At 48.1% G+C, this 17,879-nt stretch overlaps 1 protein-coding gene across 6 annotated transcripts in view; it reads left to right on the forward strand.

The window, feature by feature from the left end:
- Positions 1-17,879, forward strand: part of SGPL1 (sphingosine-1-phosphate lyase 1) — a 76,194-nt gene that overhangs the window by 8,663 nt on the left and 49,652 nt on the right. Inside the window, exons 1-2 of one of the 6 annotated variants that reach the window (XM_047824432.1) lie at positions 6,994-7,092; positions 7,866-7,927. In XM_047824432.1, the coding sequence (XP_047680388.1) occupies positions 7,901-7,927 (27 nt within the window). In that variant the 5' untranslated portion in view covers positions 6,994-7,092; positions 7,866-7,900. Of the gene's footprint in view, positions 1-6,993; positions 7,093-7,177; positions 7,228-7,385; positions 7,405-7,865; positions 7,928-17,879 lie in introns of those variants that run through there. The other 5 variants (XM_047824434.1, XM_047824433.1, XM_047824430.1 and 2 more) reach the window with 5 other exon arrangements.

Consider the following 17,879-nt stretch of genomic DNA (forward strand, 5'->3'; position numbering starts at 1 on the left):
TATTACATTTATTTGTCTGACTCCTTCCACTAGACTCTGAGTCATGCTAGGAAAGAGATCTTTGTTCCGTTCAGTGAAACATCCCCTGCCCAGGATACTGTCACCTAGCATTTGAATGAATGAATGAGTGAATGAATGAGCCAGAGGCAGTCACTTCACCTGCTCGGGTCCCTGAAGGTGCGGCTGTGCACTTGCCCTACACAACTGTCCCTACTGACCTGCACCCCGGCCTCTCCCTGTCCTCCCTCTTCCTCTTGTCTCTCTGGCCACACCGGCCTTTTTGTCCCTGCCACTGGGCCTTGGCACATACAGTGTCCTCGGCCAGAACACTCTGTCTCTTCCTCTCTGTCTGGTTAACTCCCGTTCATCCTGTGCACTCAGCTCAAGCTCTCCTTGGTCCCTCAGCCAGGCCAACCCCCCTGGGCATGGAGAATGACTGCCCTTAGTTTTTTGAAAGCCTGCTAGAGAGGGGCGCTTGGGTGGCTCAGTCGGTAAGCATCTGACTTCGGCTCAGGTCAGGATTTCTTGGTTTGTGAGTTTGAGCCCCATGTAGGACTTTGTGCCGACAGCTTGGAACCTGGAGCCTGCTTTGGATTCTCTGTCTCCCTCCCTCTCTGCTTTGCCCCTGCTTGTGCTCTCTCTCTCTCTCTCTCAAATATAAATATAAAGTTTTTTTTTTTTAACCTACTAGAGAAAATTACTTTAACTCTGTTTCTAACCCCCAAGGTTTTTATTTGCTTGTGGGGATGGACGTTCTCCCCTCCTCCGCTGACCCTGAGCTCAGTGTAAATCCAGAGCTCCTCTGAGTGAGTCAGCCTGGGAGCTGGTTCTGCGGGGCCAGGAAAGGAGTAACCACGGGCCAACGCTCATAATTACCCCCTTAGTCCTCTGTTTACACCGGACTTGTATTACCTGGACCTCTTCCTTGTACCCTATCTGTGTCAACACTGCTGGGAGACGGGGAGGGGGCCTGGCCTCCTTGGGCATTCTGGCCACACTGCTCACCCTGAGCTCAGGACTGGGACAGACACCCACCGCAACCAAGTCACTGCATGATGGAGGGCCCTTGCCGGGAACCTGGGGACAGAGAGGTGGAGTTTCCACACAGAGGCCTCTGGGAAGTAGAACCAAAGTGAGGCAGAGAGAATTCTAGACTGCCAGAGTTGGACTGTAGCTTCCCCTCTGTACCCAATTTTGAGGTGAGAACATTGAGACCCAGAGAGGGTAAACGGTTCATCCGAGGCCACACAGCGCCCGAGTCCCAAAGCTGGCACAAGAACCCATACATTTCATTACATTTCCAGAGCCTGGGCTCCTGGAGCTGAAATGTCAGGAATTCTAGGTTCAGTCTTCACTAGCTGTGGGATCAAGGCATAGAAGCTGATGAGAATGGGTAGAACATGGCACCTCTCATCTGGGAGTGTTCAAAATACAGATGTCTGGGCCCCACTCCCCATTCACTGGGTCTGCAGGAAAGCCCTGACATGTGGATTTCGAAAAGGTTCTTGGAGATTCCGACATGCAATGCTACCTGGGGAGGCTGGGCCTGGTCAGTGCTCAAGTCCCTTTTAGCTTGACAGATACTCAGCCGCAGATAATAAAATGAGGCTTGTGCTCAAGTGCATTCCTGGCCTCAGTCCACGGTGGCAGGTCTCAGTGGGTCGGCTCAGCTTCCAAGGGGGCATCCTGCAAATTTAAAAATTTTGCTTGTCACATGATGAGGATAGCGATCTTGCCACACAGACATTGCAAGGGCAGCCCCTCACAGTGAAGAATTGCCCCTGGGTCCTGCACATCGTTTTGACATTTTGCCAGAATGTTCATGTAGGTAAAAAACCAGGTCACGGTCACATGAGCCAAAAACCCAATGTCACTTTCATGTGAGGAGTAGATTTCTTTGAAAACATGGTTTTATTAGGGGCACCTGGGTGGCTCAGTCAGTTGAGTGTCCGACTCTTGATTTTGCCTCAGGTCATGATTTCATGGTTCGTGACATCGAGCCCCATGTTGGGTTCTACTCTGACAGCATGGAGCCTGCTCGGGATTCTCTCTCTTCCTCTTTCTCTGCCCCTCCCTTGCTCATGCATGAGCTCTCTCTCTCTCTCTCTCTCTCTCTCTCTCTCACACATGCTCTCTCTCCCTCCCCCCCCAAAACCCCATGATTTTATTATACATGGTTCCTGAAGTGCAGCCACCATGTGGAAAGTTGCATGTGAGTTGTCCTACCTTGCCTGAAACTTTACAACTCCTAATCCACCATTTTGGAAAATCACATCACCCATGGCAGGGCCGCTAACAGTGTTTGAGTCCCTGAGACAACACCTCGGTACTGGTGTGCATTTGTAGCTTTCCAGGTCACAATGATTGTAGGTAGTTCTACAAGGATCCTGATTTAGCCCTTTGTTTTTTTTTTTTCAAATGTCAACAAAGGAAACGCGGCAATATTCAAACAATTACTCTTTTCTCTTAAAAACCTGCTTATCCATTGTAAGTCCACGTATCTGCCAATTTCATGTATGATTTCATGATCCTGGCTTTCACTTTTTTTTTTTTTTAACATTTATTTATTTTTGAGACAGAGAGAGACAGAGCATGAACGGGGGAGGGTCAGAGAGCGGGAGACACAGAATCTGAAACAGGCTCCAGGCTCCGAGCTTTCAGCACAGAGCCTGACGCGGGGCTCGAACCCACGGACCGTGAGATCATGACCTGAGCCGAAGTCGGCCACTCAACCGACTGAGCCACCCAGGCGCCCCTGGCTTTCACTTTTAAAATTAGGTCACTGTACTGCATTGGGAGAGAATTATATGCGTAGGTCGGTACACCCCCTGATTGTAACAAATATATTTTGTAATCCCCATAACCAGAGAGCGTGAGGTCTGGTTGATTTGAGACGAACTGGTCTACCAAGAACAAAACCTGTAGGAACAAATAGATCTGAGGCTCTTGGACAAGACTTGATAAGGCCTAGGGTGCCCATATGGGGCAAGGGGAACTTTAGAAGGACTGACCAACCATGAGGATGGGGTCCCGGTGGGGAAGGAAGCGAGGCCAAGAGCAACACGGTGAGGGGGCTGGGCTTGGTTTAGCCAGTCACAGAGCCCAGATTTGGATCTCAACTGAGTTCATCCTAGACATGCGTGGTTCAGATTAAACTGATGTTCTTGGGTCCCTCTTGTGGGTCTGGGCCTGTGTTGGGTACACATGTTCCCCTCCCGAGGTACCACCACAGCCCTGGGGTAGATGCTATTAACCCTTGTTTGACAGCCGAGGAAGCCCAGGCTCAGCCCAGCAGACTGAGTTGTCTGAGGCCAAGCAGTAATCTCTGGGTGGAAGCCGCTCTGCCTGCCTTCAAAGCCATTTTGTCAGCACAGCCCCAGCTGGTTTCCTTCTGCCCCAGGAAGTTCGTATTTGTTTGCTTTCTGATAAGCAGCCACTCTGGTCTTGATGCTTTGCTAGGAGTGATCACGCAGCCTAGACGGCAATGGGTGGCTTCCTCAGGAAAAGCGGGCTTCCTTGGGAAATGACTCTTGTTTCTCAGGGCTCGGCCGCTCTGACTTTTGGCACCTGGGACATGTACCTCAGTGGCCCACTGCACCTTGCAGTCTGTCCCAGAGCGGCAACCTCTGGGCACAGAGTGCTCCCGGCCTCAGGTGCTCCCATGTCTGGCTGGCCCTTAGCCCTCCTTCTTCTCAAGGCCACTTCTGTTTGTGTTGGCTGGTTCCGTTGTGTCACCCCAATCTGCTGCTCTTGCCTAGTTTCCCACCTCTCCTTGGGGAGGGCATTTTAGACTCCATGAACAGAGGTCCTGCGGGGGGCTTTCCTGTGGGCCCTTCCTTTCCAGGAGGGGTTCCGAAGCTACGAGGACATCTGCCCACAGCCCTGTCTTGAGGTGAGCTTCCACAGAAGGTCCCCAGTTGGGAGGGGAGGTGTCAGGGACAGGAATGGAGTCATGGGTAGCATGTTCCTGCGTTTTGGAGTGGGGCATGTGTCCTCATGGATGGGGGGAAGGCTGTCACTAACTTGGCCATGGAGAGCTGTCATTTTAAGAGAACCAGATTTGCTGGCAAGAATTGTTTTGAAAGAAGCCGTGTAGGGAAAAAAAAAAATCCCAGACCATATTTCTTCTCACTCTGCCCCCTGGCACCCCAAGCCCTCCGTCATCAGCATGAATTTCCGTCCCTCACCTGGTTCCCCCTAGATATTCCCAGTCCCTCCCAAGTGTTTGTTATCCTGGAAGGCACCATGACGCCACCAAAGGCCAACGTGGGGAGCATTAGTTCTCCTCCTCACCCCTCTAAATATTCACCACCCCCCTTAAGCCGTCCCAAACATACGGTCTTAATAAAAACACCATGCTTTCTCTGCAAGCAGGGCATCCTGGAAAGTACTTCTCAAACTGTATGGTGTATGTCTATCACCAGGGGGTCTTGTTTAAATGTACCCTCGGATTCAGTCTTCTGGAGTGGGGTTCCAAGATCCAGCATTTCTAGCAAGCTTCCAGGTGATGCCAGTGGTGCTCCTTGGGAAACCACACTCTGGGTGTGGAAGTCACCCCACCTCTGTCTCCCACCAGCCAGCGAAGCCTCTCCTAGCGAAGCCCCTACTGTGGGAGTGTCTGATGGGGGCAGAGGGGAAGCAAAACTGCCTGTGTCCCTTCTTGAGCCCCCTCTTCTTTTTTCACATCCCTCTTCCCTCGCCACTGTAATTCCCTCTTTTATTTATATCTTTGTTCTCATTCCTCTTGCTTTCTCCCAAGGGCCCATCAGTATAGCTAGGACATGTGAGGTCGATAGGCAGTGGGGATTTTGTTCCATTTTGGTATAATGTGATTCCCCTGTGAAAGCTGAAATTATCTCCCTTAATCCCCATGCATCTTTTATCTTTAGCAGCTTTCTACTTGATGTTTCTCTTGTAATCCCTGATGTTATTGTATAGTTAAGGGGAGTGTGGGGTAGAGGAGCAGGGGGTCTGAAGTCTCTCTCTCTCTGTCTGTCTCTCTGTCTCTCTCTGTCTCACACACACACACACACACACACACACACACACACACACAGATACAACTTCTGTGCTCTGCAAGGAACTTCCAAGAGTCAAGTTCCTTTCTGGTCCTTGGTTTCTTCATACGTATACTATGGGGTTGTGCTGGCAAATAGGGGAAGGTTCCTCTCCCTCTAACATTCTTTGAGCTTAATAAATCAGCCAGCATATTTTAGTTTCTCCCTACAAAATCTGGGGCTTTCACTTGCCATCCAACTCTACCCCATGCTTCTGTGTGTCTTCTGAGTGATCACTTCTCTTCTCTGAGCCTTGGCACCCTTGTTTACAAGTTGGGAGATGATGGGAGTCGCCTGATCTGGGCAAGTTAGGACACAAACAGGGCCCCGGATGTGAAGGTGCCTATCATAGTTCTTGGCAAAATAAGTTTCTTACTCAGCTCGGGCTGTTAGAACACAATGCAAGATAAAGGTGCTGGCAGGTTCAGTTTTGGGTGAGGAGCCTCTTTCTGGCTTGCAAACTGCTGCCATGGCATCATGTGCTCAAGTGACCTCCTCTTTGTATGTGATTGGAGAGCGAGAGAGCTCTGGTGTCTCTTCCTTTTCTTGGAAGGACACTAATCCCCTTGCCGGGGCTCTGCCCTCATGATCTCATCTAACCCAATGACTTCCCAGAAGCCTCACCACCACGTTGGGGGTTAGGGCTTCAACATACGAATTTTTTTTTGGGGGGGGGGACAAACATTTAGTCCACAACAATAAGGATTAGTCAATGAGGCCGAATTGGTTGGTTCATCTGGGAAGAATGAACAGACCGTTCACGATGCGTGAGGAGCAGTGAAGTCGCACCACAGAGGTGTGGGGAGGAACCAGAGATGGACCCTGTCCTCCAGTCAGCTGGCACAGAGATTTTAGAGTAAAGGATGAGAGGTGGCAGCTAAGAAAGAGACCAGGGAGAGCAGATCCTGGGATGTGAAGAAGAAATAAAACACAGGGGTGGAAGTGGGGGGTGTGTGGGGAGAACGTGCCTGGAATCTCAAAGTAACTCTTGATGGGTAGGCATCGGCTGGAGGTCCCAGGACATTTTTCTGACCCTCCGACGCTGAGAATGCGAGTCTGCTGGGAGACAGCAGCAAGAGCGGTAAGGGTCTGGGGGTGTCAGTGCCTGATGCAGGAGCTCTGAAAGGCAGACGTACCTCGGACTTCTGATGGGGTGGGGCTGAGGGCGAGGAAGCCCAGGGATAACTTGCTTGACTCTTTCAGAGGCTTCACCATTCTGGCTGGGAGTTTGGGAAATGCTGAGGGGGTGTGCAGAGAAAGGCCGGGCGATAAGGGATTTCATCCTTGAGAGCACTGGAGGAGTAACGATGGCGGTGATGCCACCCTAAGTTAGCGTCAGGAAGACATTTGCAAGGGGATGGAATTGGGTACCCTCGATTGGTGTCATCTTTGTTAAAATTTCAAGATTCCGCCTAGGGGTCATTTTAAAAATCGGTTGCAGAAAAATACCATATGCCGATCGCTGTCAGTTACATGTAACTGTGGTGCCTTTGATTCTGCTGTATTAGTGTCGTGGGTAAGTCATGCAAAATGTATTTGACACTTAGCTATTTCACCTGGAAATGAAGGGAGAAGGGGCAAATCTCTGAGTCACCTATTAAAATCCCAAAGGTCTCTCTAAAGACACATTTTGAGTGGTTGCCTTGGATCAACCTGTACAGTGCTCGGCAGGCTGACTCTCCAGGGCCTCCAAATGACCAAATGTGACCCGGAAGTTCGTTTTTATAACCAACGTCTAGCCTTAAGGAGAAGTTGCGGACCCTCTGCCTCCAGCGGGTCGCACCTCCCCCGCCCAGGGCCCTGGTGCTGGCCTCTGTCTGGCCAGCAGGCGGCGCGCAGGGCGGGGGGGCCCGGAGGGGAGGCGGGTCTCCGGGCCGGGACGTGCGCGCGCCCGACGCCGGCGCCGCGCACGCCGGGGCTGGGGAGCCATTTCCGGGCGGGGAGGGGCGGGGCCGCCGGCGGTGGGACCTCCAATCTCGGCGGCAGCGGCTGCAGGGGGAGCCCGCGCTCCGCCGCCCCGCGAGTCTGTCGCGTGGTGAGGAGGAGCCGGGCCGGCGAGAGGGAGAGGCTGAGGGGAGGAGCGGGGAGGCGGACTCGGGGCAAAGGAGTGCAGGGGGGGCCGTTGCGGCTCCGGAAAAGGGACGGTCGAGCTGGGGCCGAGGGCTCCCGGGTGGGCTGGGCAGGGCAGGGCCGGGCAGCGCGGGGGAGGAGGGAGGGTCGGGCAGAGCGAGGGGCTGGCGGATGCCCGCGGGCGCGTTCTGAGCCTGGGCGCGGGGGGCCCGTGAGTGGGTGCGGGAGAGCGCCGGGGCCGATAGGGAGCGGGCTCCGAAACCCCAGTCCCGCGGAGGTAGGAGCGGACGTCGGGCAGCCCGGATCTGCGGCTCCTTGCGAAGAGAGGGAGGGCTCCGGGGTGGGAGGGATGGGGTCGCGGACGAGGCCAGGAGGCTGGACGCTGGGACGGGCTGCCCCCGGCGCCCGTCCGACTCTTCGCCCCGCTGCGTTTGTGGGCTGGGCCCCGGGCTCCGGTTGGCGGCGGGCTGGGCGTTTCCCCCGGGTGTCTACCTGGGGGGCTTGCTTCGTGGGAGGCTGGGCCTGGATTCGTTTGCTCAGCTGTGGGAGGGAAGGCCGGTGCCAGCAGGGTTCTCATTCGCTGGCCCCGGTGCTGGGGGTGGAGTGTCCTATCTGGGAGTGAAATCTGAGCCCTCAAAGGAGGGAGAGAACCATTTCTTGACTGCTCTAGCGACTCTGGGCGGGCAGACGCGACAGTTTAAAGCTTTGGAAGTAAACAAACCTGGTTCCCTTTTGCAGAGGGGAGGCTCCGTAAGGACAGCTGGAAGAGGAAGATGCCGAGTACGGACCTTCTGATGTTGGTGAGCTTTCCCAAACATCCCCTTTGTCATAAGGCGCTTGTCCCTTAAGTTTTATTTTTAGTCCAAAGGATCTGAGTGTGTAACTCTCACTTCTGATGCTTGCTTTTCGTAGCTGAGCCTTCCTGCTACCTTTATTTTGGGCTTAATGTTTGAGATGGGTAAGTGGCTGAATTAAACATATGAATATATTTGTATTTAATGAACGTGAAGAATCTTTTACAGAATTCTTGCAACTTATTTTAATCTCTCCCTTCCCGTACTATCGGAGCAGTATTAAAACTTGTATTTAATTTTGTTTGGGTCTGCCGTATATTCGTTTAAAAGCGTGGGTCTCCCAGACTAGAGTTATGATTCCTCAGAAAGCAGATATCCTGTCTTACTTGTTTAAAGAGGAATAAACAGGGGCGCCTGGGTGGCTCAGTCGGTTAAGCGGCCGACTTCGGCTCAGGTCATGATCTCACCGTCCGGGAGTTGGAGCCCCGCGTCGGGCTCTGTGCTGACAGCGCAGAGCCTGGAGCCTGTTTCCGATTCTGTGTCTCCCTCTCTCTCTGACCCTCCCCCGTTCATGCTCTGTCTCTCCCTGTCTCAAAAATAAATAAAAACGTTAAAAAAAATTAAAAAAAAAATAAAGAGGAATAAACAGCTGTCATGGTGCTCTGTGTATAGTAAGTGCTTAACAAATGCTTGGTGAGTTAAACTGGTTTGAATTTGAGTTATTTTGTCGGACTGAGGAATATGCCTGCTTTGGTAGAAGCTGTTTTTCCCTCTTGAGATTTTCTGTGCCTTTTTTGTTTTGTTTTGTTTTGTTTTTTGTTTTTAAATAACTGAGCAGGGAGAATAGCATTGCCAAATGCATGTTTACCAAAATGAAGTTTTATTCTTGGGACCTTTATGATTCCATAGAGGCTCTTTATTGTGAGAATTGCAGGGAGCCTACGGTTTTTCAGTAGCTATATAGAAAAAGAGCGTTTCATTTTTTTTTAAGTTTTTTTTTTTTTTTTTAGTTGTTTTACATTCATTTTTGGGAGAGAGAGAGAGAGAGACAGACAGAGAGAGAGAGACAGAGAGAGAGACAGAGAGCATGAGTGGGGAAGGGGCAGAGAGAGAGGGAGACACAGAATCTGAAGCAGGCTCCAGGCTCCAGGCTCCAAGCTGTCAGCACAGAGCCCACGCGGGGCTCAAACCCACAGACCATGAGATCATGACCTGAGCTGAAGTCGGTCGGGCAAACCGCCTGAGCCACCCATGCGCCCCAAGCATTTCATTTTTAATAAGCTATTTCTCTGAGCCTGAGGTCTCTTTGTGCAAAAGCATTGATTTAAAAACCATTCCGGGGCACCTGGGTGGCGCAGTCGGTTAAGCGTCCGACTTCAGCCAGGTCACGATCTCGCAGTCCGTGAGTTCGAGCCCCGCGTCAGGCTCTGGGCTGATGGCTCAGAGCCTGGAGCCTGTTTCCGATTCTGTGTCTCCCTCTCTCTCTGCCCCTCCCCCGTTCATGCTCTGTCTCTCTCTGTCCCAAAAAATGAATAAATGTTGAAAAAAAAAATTAAAAAAAAAAAATTAAAAAAAAAAAACCATTCCTTTCCCTTTTTTTTTTTTTTTAATCTCACTATCGCAGAGAATTGGCAGCCATTTCTGGGAACTTGGCAAAAGTGAGTAGTGAGGGTGTTTTTTGTACCCGGTGCTGACTTTCTGTAGTGGCAAAACCTATAGGTCTGTGGGAAGGGTAAAGAGGGAAACTAAGTTGTGATTAGTTCAGGTGTGAGGCAGAGAGCAAGGATGATTTTAATTTTTTTTTTTTCCAACGTTTATTTATTTTTGGGACAGAGAGAGACAGAGCATGAATGGGGGAGGGGCAGAGAGAGAGGGAGACACAGAATCGGAAACAGGCTCCAGGCTCTGAGCCGTCAGCCCAGAGCCCGACGTGGGGCTCGAACTCACGGACCGCGAGATCGTGACCTGGCTGAAGTCGGACGCTTAACCGACTGCGCCACCCAGGCGCCCCTTGCAAGGATGATTTTAAAGGCAGGTCAATACTTGGTTTATCCACAGATCCTGGTGAAGAGTTCCCCTAAAATAGTTTCTTGCCTCAATTGTCATGGATTGTCAGTGGATAATAAATAGCCTTATGTGATTTTATTTTAAAAAAAAAAAAATTTTTTTTTTTCAACATTTATTTATTTTTGGGACAGAGAGAGACAGAGCATGAATGGGGGAGGGGCAGAGAGAGAGGGACACACAGAATCAGAAACAGGCTCCAGGCTCTGAGCCATCAGCCCAGAGCCTGACGCGGGGCTCGAACTCACGGGCCGCGAGATCGTGACCTGGCTGAAGTCGGACGCTTAACCGACTGCGCCACCCAGGCGCCCCGCCTTATGTGATTTTAAATTCTTATTGCAAGAGCCACATGTTAGGAAAATTGGGAGCTGTAAATAAGTAAAAGGAAGCAACCCCCAATAATTCCACTAGTCGGAAATAACTACCGTTAGTACCTTACAGGGTTAATGCAGAATGATTTGTAACTATTGACAATTTGCTTACAGATCAGTATCTTTATGTAAATTAGGATTTCTGTGTGTGAGTAGGATATACCCTCGTGCCCAGAGATGTGCTTATTACTTCTTGGGCCCGTGGGCTCTCTGTAGCAGTGTTTTTATTCAGAATGTCAACTTTGGAATCAGTTTTGTTTTGGAACATTTCTGTAGCAATCACCACTACTTTTCATTTTCTCATTTGATGATCTAGAATATTTAGGGTGTTGATTTGCTTGTTGGTGTAGAGAATTAATTCACACGGATAATGGCTGGCCCTCAAGAATCCTCATGCTCTAAAGATATGGCACTTGTTCCTTGAGGTGCTTTCTCTGGAAAAGTTGTTATTCCTACTTTTCTTTTTTTAAAAATTTTTTATTTAAAAAAAAATTTTTTTTTTAACGTTTATTTATTTTTGAGACAGAGAGAGACAGAGCATGAACAGGGGAGGGGCAGAGAGAGGGAGACACAGAATCCAAAACAGGCTCCAGGCTCTGAGCGGTCAGCACAGAGCCTGACCCGGGGCCCAAACTCACGGACCGCGAGATCATGACCTGAGCCGAAGTCGGACGCTTAACCAACCGAGCCACCCAGGCACCCCTTCCTACTTTCCTTCCTTCCTTCCTTCCTTCCTTCCTTCCTTCCTTTTTGTTATTCATTCTTTGCCTGTGCTGTGCTAAAGAATCAATGGCTAGGGCCGGGTGTTCAATGGGGGCATTAAACCATCATTATCTGTGTTCTTTAGTTACTTTGTATGAAGCAGGAGACTTGTTCTGGGCCCTTTAACTGGGAAGAAAGGACCCTAGTTAATAAAAAATAGCCTGCATGCAGGGCAGCGTATTGTAGAACCTTAGAATGTCAGAATTAGAAGTAATCTCGGAGGCTGTATGATGCAACTTCTTACTTACGTTGTATAGGAGTCCTTTTTTGAGCATCTCTGATAAATGATGTCTAGTCATCCCTCCTTTCTGCTGGGGGAATAAGATAGACATAAGCTAGGAGATGGTACACGGTGGATCCAGGAATAATAGAAGTCTGATAGTTAATACTTACTGAACAGGTATTACATGTTAGGTGCAGAAATAGATACTCTACATATTTATTTAATTTTCACAATGACCCGTGGAAAAATATGCTGGCATCCTCCTTTTGTAGATGGAAAACTAGGCTTAGGGAGGGCACCACAGTGATGAAGTTTTAACCACACTTAAGTCTTACTTCGAATCCCTCCTTTTCTGCTTTGCAATGCTGTCTCTGGGCCACATTCCCCATAAGGGACAGAAGAGGTTGGTGAGCTTTGTGACTGATGCGAGGGGGTTTGTGTGGACTGGGACTGGGGCAAGCTGAGTAGGATAGCTGTGCCCTCTAAGGGAGCACTTTGGAAGCGAGTGTGTGGGGTGCTTTTGTTTTCTAGTACGATCTTGTCTGAAAATCCATATTTTTAAAAAAGTGTTTTTAAATGTTTATTTTTGAGAGAGATAGAGAGAGACAGAGTGCGAGTGAGGGAGGGGCAGAGAGAGAGGGAGACACAGAATCTGAAGCAGGCTCCAGGTTCCGAGCTGTCAGCACAGAGCCTGACACAGGGCTCGAACTCATGAACCGTGAGATCATGACCTGAGCCGAAGTCAGATGCTCAATCAGCTGAACCACCCAGGCACCCCTACATATTTTTTTTTATACAGGTCTTGTTTATTTTCTCTCACCTTGCAGTTAGGGCACTATATTGCAAACTTAAGAGTTATATTCATATAAGTGTAATGCTGCAGTCTTTGAATTTCGTTTCAGAATAATAAAGGGGCATACCACATATTTGTTATAAAGAGAGGGCGTTCGGTTTGATAGGGTTGGAAACTGTTGTGTGGACAGGATACCGTGAACCCAAAGCATGAAGATGAACTGGGGTCTGTCCGTGACAGACCTTGTATTCCAGACTACAGAGCTTGGGCTAACAGCCCTCAGCGCTTTCTTGCCCTTAATTTTGTCCTCTTTTGATAATGTGGTTTGCCTGCCTTCTTCCACTTGCTTACTTACGGCATGTCACGGCCTGTAATACTTTCCACCTGTGTCTCAGAGAGTAAGAGGGGTGAGAGTATCCATCGGACACTTGCGATGCTTTCAGAAGAATGTCAAGTTCAGAAATTTTTTTTAGGAGTTTTTCTCCACGTTGGCAACCATTCTTTTCATCCAAGTTCTCCTCCTTCCTAGTGCTAGGGAATGGTATCTCTTCGCAAGTTGTCAGATACTTCTGGTTTTTAAGAAAAGAATACTTGGGGCGCCTGGGTGGCGCAGTCGGTTAAGCGTCCGACTTCAGCCAGGTCACGATCTTGCGGTCCGTGAGTTCGAGCCCCGCGTCGGGCTCTGGGCTGATGGCTCAGAGCCTGGAGCCTGCTTCCGATTCTGTGTCTCCCTCTCTCTCTGCCCCTCCCCCGTTCATGCTCTGTCTCTCTCTGTCCCAAAAATAAATAAACGTTGAAAAAAAAAGTTTAAAAAAAAAAATAATAAAAAAAAAAAAAAGAAAAGAATACTTTATGAAGCCAAGTCTTCTCCTTAGGTGGCTTTTCTCTTGTGAATGGTGCGGTGAATCGTATGCACCATGACAGTGCTGGGTAGAGTTTGAGATAGTTTATCTAGGGCCAAGGTTCTCAGATAAGTGTGATTTTGCCCCCCCACCCCCCACCCCACCTTGGAACATTTGGCAATGTCTGGAGACATTCTTGGTTGTCAAACTTGGGTGCTAGTGGTCAGGGATGCAACTAAAGGCCCTACTATGCACACAGTCGTCCACTCTCAAGAATTATCTGGCCTAAAATGTCCGTAGTGCTTGGGTTGAGAAACCCTGGTCTAGGGTTCCTTACCATAGGTAATGGCATCTGGGTAGCCTTTGCATTCATACAGGTAGGGGACTGAGTCTTGTCTTAGAGTTTAATGGGCCCGTTACAGTGTTACTTAGGGTTGTTTTGCCCATGGATGAAGTCCTGCTTTGGGATATGTATTTTGGACAATATACAGCATAATCTTCCGTAACACAGTAAAATCGTAAGAAATGTTTTCCTTTGCAACATTTCTGCAGCACTCTCTTGATTTGGAAACAGTAAGCCTGTCTCCGTTTTGTGTTTTGGGTTCAGATGGAATGTTTCTAGACCTTAGAGCTTTATCTTTGAGCCTTGAATCTTTTTCAGGCATGCTTTCTTTCTGAATGTCTGATAGGATTTGAGCAATAAACCAAAAAATCGACACTAAAAGCTCATTTGTAGTATTTGAATCTGTTGTCTTATTTGTAGGATTGTCTAGAAGAAAGGGAAAATTCATTGGGACTGGTAGAACCTTTAAAATTTTGTTGACAATTTGAATGGCCCTCATAAGATAAGTACTGTATTTGGCATTGTTCCAGCCTTATTAGTAAAGTAAAACTTTAACGGCAAGTTTGATAATTTTTCCAGCTGTTGGTCTAAAGGAAGGAGGGGTTATAAATAGAAAAATCTCAGATCCCAGTTTTTGGCTTGGCTTTGCTGTCTGGGTGTCAGGAACTTTTAGTAACGTTTGCCTTCTTAACTAGGCTTTGCCCAGTGTCCTGTTACATAGTTTGTATACATTGGTGGCACAATTGGCCATCATCGTGGGATTAAGAATTTTCTATGGGAATTGATTTATAGTGAATCAGGAAACATGCAGAACAGAATTACTGGGAGAAAAACCATGCTGTGGGGTAAGAGGAAATACGAGGCATCTGGGAAGATAGAGTAGTACAGGCTGAGTCATCGGTTGGATATATCGATTATCTCCTGGGAGCCTCCAGTAGTGGGACTGAGGAGATGAGAGGACTATTTACAAACTGGGCAGAGTCGAGGAAGACCAGTAGGGGTTGGCGAAACACCTCGAGGCCAAGAGCCGTTAGCATTGTTAGGCTTGAAGGGGCAAAGGTGCAGTAGTTTCTGGAACCTTGAGAGGTTAGCTGTAGGCGAGAGTGACCCATAGGATTTCTGCCACTGCCAGCCAGTAGCCCTGCAGGAAGGGAATCCAGGGGCATAAATACCTCAGACTCTGTCAAAATTTTCCCACCCTCTGATCTCATGCTGGAGCCTTTCGCTGGCCAAACCCAACCGGAAAGGGAGCCTGGGTGATTTACTTCATGGAGGGCAGCCCGTTGAGGCACATAGAGGTGGAAGGTTGGGCTGAGGGCGTGGAGGAACCAAGGGTGGATAGCCAGTGTGCTAAAGTTGAGGTCAAGTTAGTTTTGAAAGGCACAAGCGAGAAGACAGCTTGTTAGCAGACTCTGGTAAAATGGATAGGAGATGGAATGTTCTAGAGAAGGAATGTTCTCGCCGATAACAGAAGGATAGATTCAGAGGCAAAGTGTCGCCACGGCTTTGGCAAGGCCAGAGCTGCTTTTTTCCAGAGGTAGCCTCAGAATCTTAATTGCCTCAAGGGCCTTTAGAAATCCTGCAGTCAAGCTTCCCTTTGCTCTGTGGAAATCCTTCCCCCAGTGCCCTGCCAGGGGTGGGTGTGGGATGCTTTCTCAGGGAGCTCTTGCCATTGTTGGACAGCTTGAATTGTCAGAAAGGTTTTCATTTGTCCAGATCACTGAACACATCCATTCGGGTTAGGTTTGGCTGCTTATGAGAGAAAAACTAAAGTCATGGCGATTTTTAAAAGGTAGAAAAAGACTTCTCTAAAGTAAGAGGAACCCAGAGTAGACAATTCGTGGCTGATGTGGCCATTCCTAGGTCTTTGAGGAGGTTCCCCCGCACACGGTGTGTCCCCTCCTGGTCCAGGATAGCCGTGCTGAGCTTGAGCTGTCAGGTTCATGTTTTCTCAGGTAGGAAGAGGAAGGGCAGGAAGAAGGGCTTGCCCTGCTTTTGGGTTGAAGGTGTTTTCACGTGGAACTTAGCATACATACACAAGACTGTATAAAGCACATCGCTGCGTTTTAATAAAACAGTCATAACATCTATCCCCCAGGCTAAAAAATAGAACATTTGGGGCATCTGGGTGGCTCAGTCGGTTAAGCGTCCGACTTCAGCCCAGGTCATGATCTCACGGTTAGTGAGTTTGAGCCCTTCACCGGGCTCTGTGCTGTCGGTGCATAGCCCGCTTCCAATCCTCTGTCCCCCTCTCTCTCTGACCCTCCCCCATTCACGCTCACTCTCTTTGTCCCTCAAAAATAAATAAACATTTACAAAACCCTTTAGGACATTTACCTCCAATCCCTGATGACATCTCCTTTCCTTCCCTCTAGGGAGAACTATCCTGATTTTGGGAATAATTATTCTCTTGCTGTGTTAAAGGAAAAAAAAAAAAGAAAAAAAGTGTTACCCCCATGTATACGTTCCCTAAGTTCAGTTTTGTTTGCTTTTTCACTTGCTGTAAATTGATTTATATGTATTTTTTGTGGTTTTCCCATGTTGCTCGGTGTTTGTGAGACTCATCCATGTTGGTCTGTGCAGTTTATTGGTTTTAGGTCCTTGATTTTCACTGTTGCATTGTATGACTGTCACAGATTATCCGTTCCATGATGGGCACTTGGGTGGCTTCCAGTTTGAGGCTTTTTTGAACATTACTGTTAGGAACTTTCTTATATGTGACAGGGGGTCAGAATTGCAAGTTTTTCTGGGATTTAGTCCTCTTGGTGGAACTGCTGCATTATGACTTCGCTAGATAATGGCAGACTTTTCAGAAGAAGCTGCAACAGTTTATACTTCTAGCAACAGTATATGAGAGTTCTTGTTCCTACACAGCTTGGCAAACCTGGTATTTACAAGGCTTTTTTACTTTTTGCCAGTCCAGTAGGGGTGAAGTCTAATTGATTTCCAGGTGAATTCCCCTAATTACTAGTGAGGGTGAGTGTCCTTTTCAAGGTCTGTTGACTCTTTGGAGCTCCTGTTTTGTGCGGGCCTCTTCTAGCCTTATGCTTTATCAATTATTTGTTTTTCTTTGTAGTTCTATTAGATTTTGCTGTATGTGTTTTGAGATTTTGTTACTAGGTGCATACAGATTTAAAATTGTTATATCTTACCCAGGAGGTTGTGCTTTTTATCTGATAGTGCTTTTTTGAGTTCATATAATACAGCTGTGTGAGCTTTTTGTCATGAAATGGGCAGATTGTAAATGTTTGAAGGAATGGCTTGCCTGTTGTATAGGCAGAAACTGTGGAACAGTCTTCCTCCTAGTCCATTCTTATGGCACATTGTTATTTATATGCCCTATTATCCCATGAAGTGGATAAATCACCTTTATTTTATTTTAATTTAATTTAATTTAATTTAATTTAATTTAATTTTTATTTTTTTAATTTACATCCAAATAGTTAGCATATTGTGCAACAATGATTTCAGGAGTAGATTCCTTAATGCCCCTTACCCATTTAGCCCATCCCCCCCATACCCCCTCCAGTAACCCTCAGTTTGTTCTCCATATTTAAGAGTCTCTTCTGTTTTGTCCCCCCCTCTTTTTATATTATTTTTGCTTTCCTTCCCTTACGTTCATCTGTTGTATCTTGTAAAGTCCTCCTATGAGTGAAGTCATATGATACTTGTCTTTCTCTAATTTCACTTAGCATAATACCCTCCAGTTCCATCCACGTAGTTGCAGATGGCAAGATTTCATTCTTTTTGATTGCCGAGTAGTACTCCATTGTATATCTATACACCATATCTTCTTTATCCATTCATCCATCGATGGACATTTGGCCTCTTTCCATACTTTGGCTATTGTTGATAGTGCTGCTATAAACATGGGGATGCATGTGTCCCTTCAAAACAGCACACCTGTGTCCCTTGGATAAATGCCTAGTAGTGCAATTGCTGGGTCATAGGGTAGTTCTATTTTTAGTTTTTTGAGGAACCTCCATACTGTTTTCCAGAGTGCACCAGCTTGCTTTCCCATAAATCACTTTTGAATTTAAAATGAAGTAGAGGGGTGCCTGAGTGGCTCAGTCAGTTAAGCGTCCAACTTTGGCTCAGGTCATGATCTCAAGGTTCGTGGGTTCAAGTCCCCCATCAGGCTCTGTGCTGACAGCTCAGAGCCTGGAGCCTGCTTCGGATTCTGTGTCTCCTGTCTCTGCCCCTCCTCGGCTCATGCGATGTCTCTCTCTCTCAAAAATAAAGAAACATTAGGGGCGCCTGGGTGGCTCAGTCAGTTAAGCGGCCGACTTCAGCTCAGGTCACAATCTCGCGGTCCGTGAGTTCGAGCCCCGCGTCGGGCTCTGGGCTGATGGCTCAGAGCCTGGAGCCTGCTTCTGATTCTGTGTCTCCCTCTCTCTCTGCCCCTCCCCCGTTCATGCTCTGTCTCTCTCTGTCTCAAAAATAAAATAAACATTAAAAAAAAAATTTAAAAAAAAAAAAAAATAAAGAAACATTAAAAAAAATAATTACAAAAGAAGTAGAGTTCTCGGGTGCCTGGGTGGCTCAGTTGGTTAAGCGCCC

Source organism: Prionailurus viverrinus, chromosome D2, assembly GCF_022837055.1.
Source record: "Prionailurus viverrinus isolate Anna chromosome D2, UM_Priviv_1.0, whole genome shotgun sequence".
Taxonomy (NCBI): domain Eukaryota; kingdom Metazoa; phylum Chordata; class Mammalia; order Carnivora; family Felidae; genus Prionailurus; species Prionailurus viverrinus.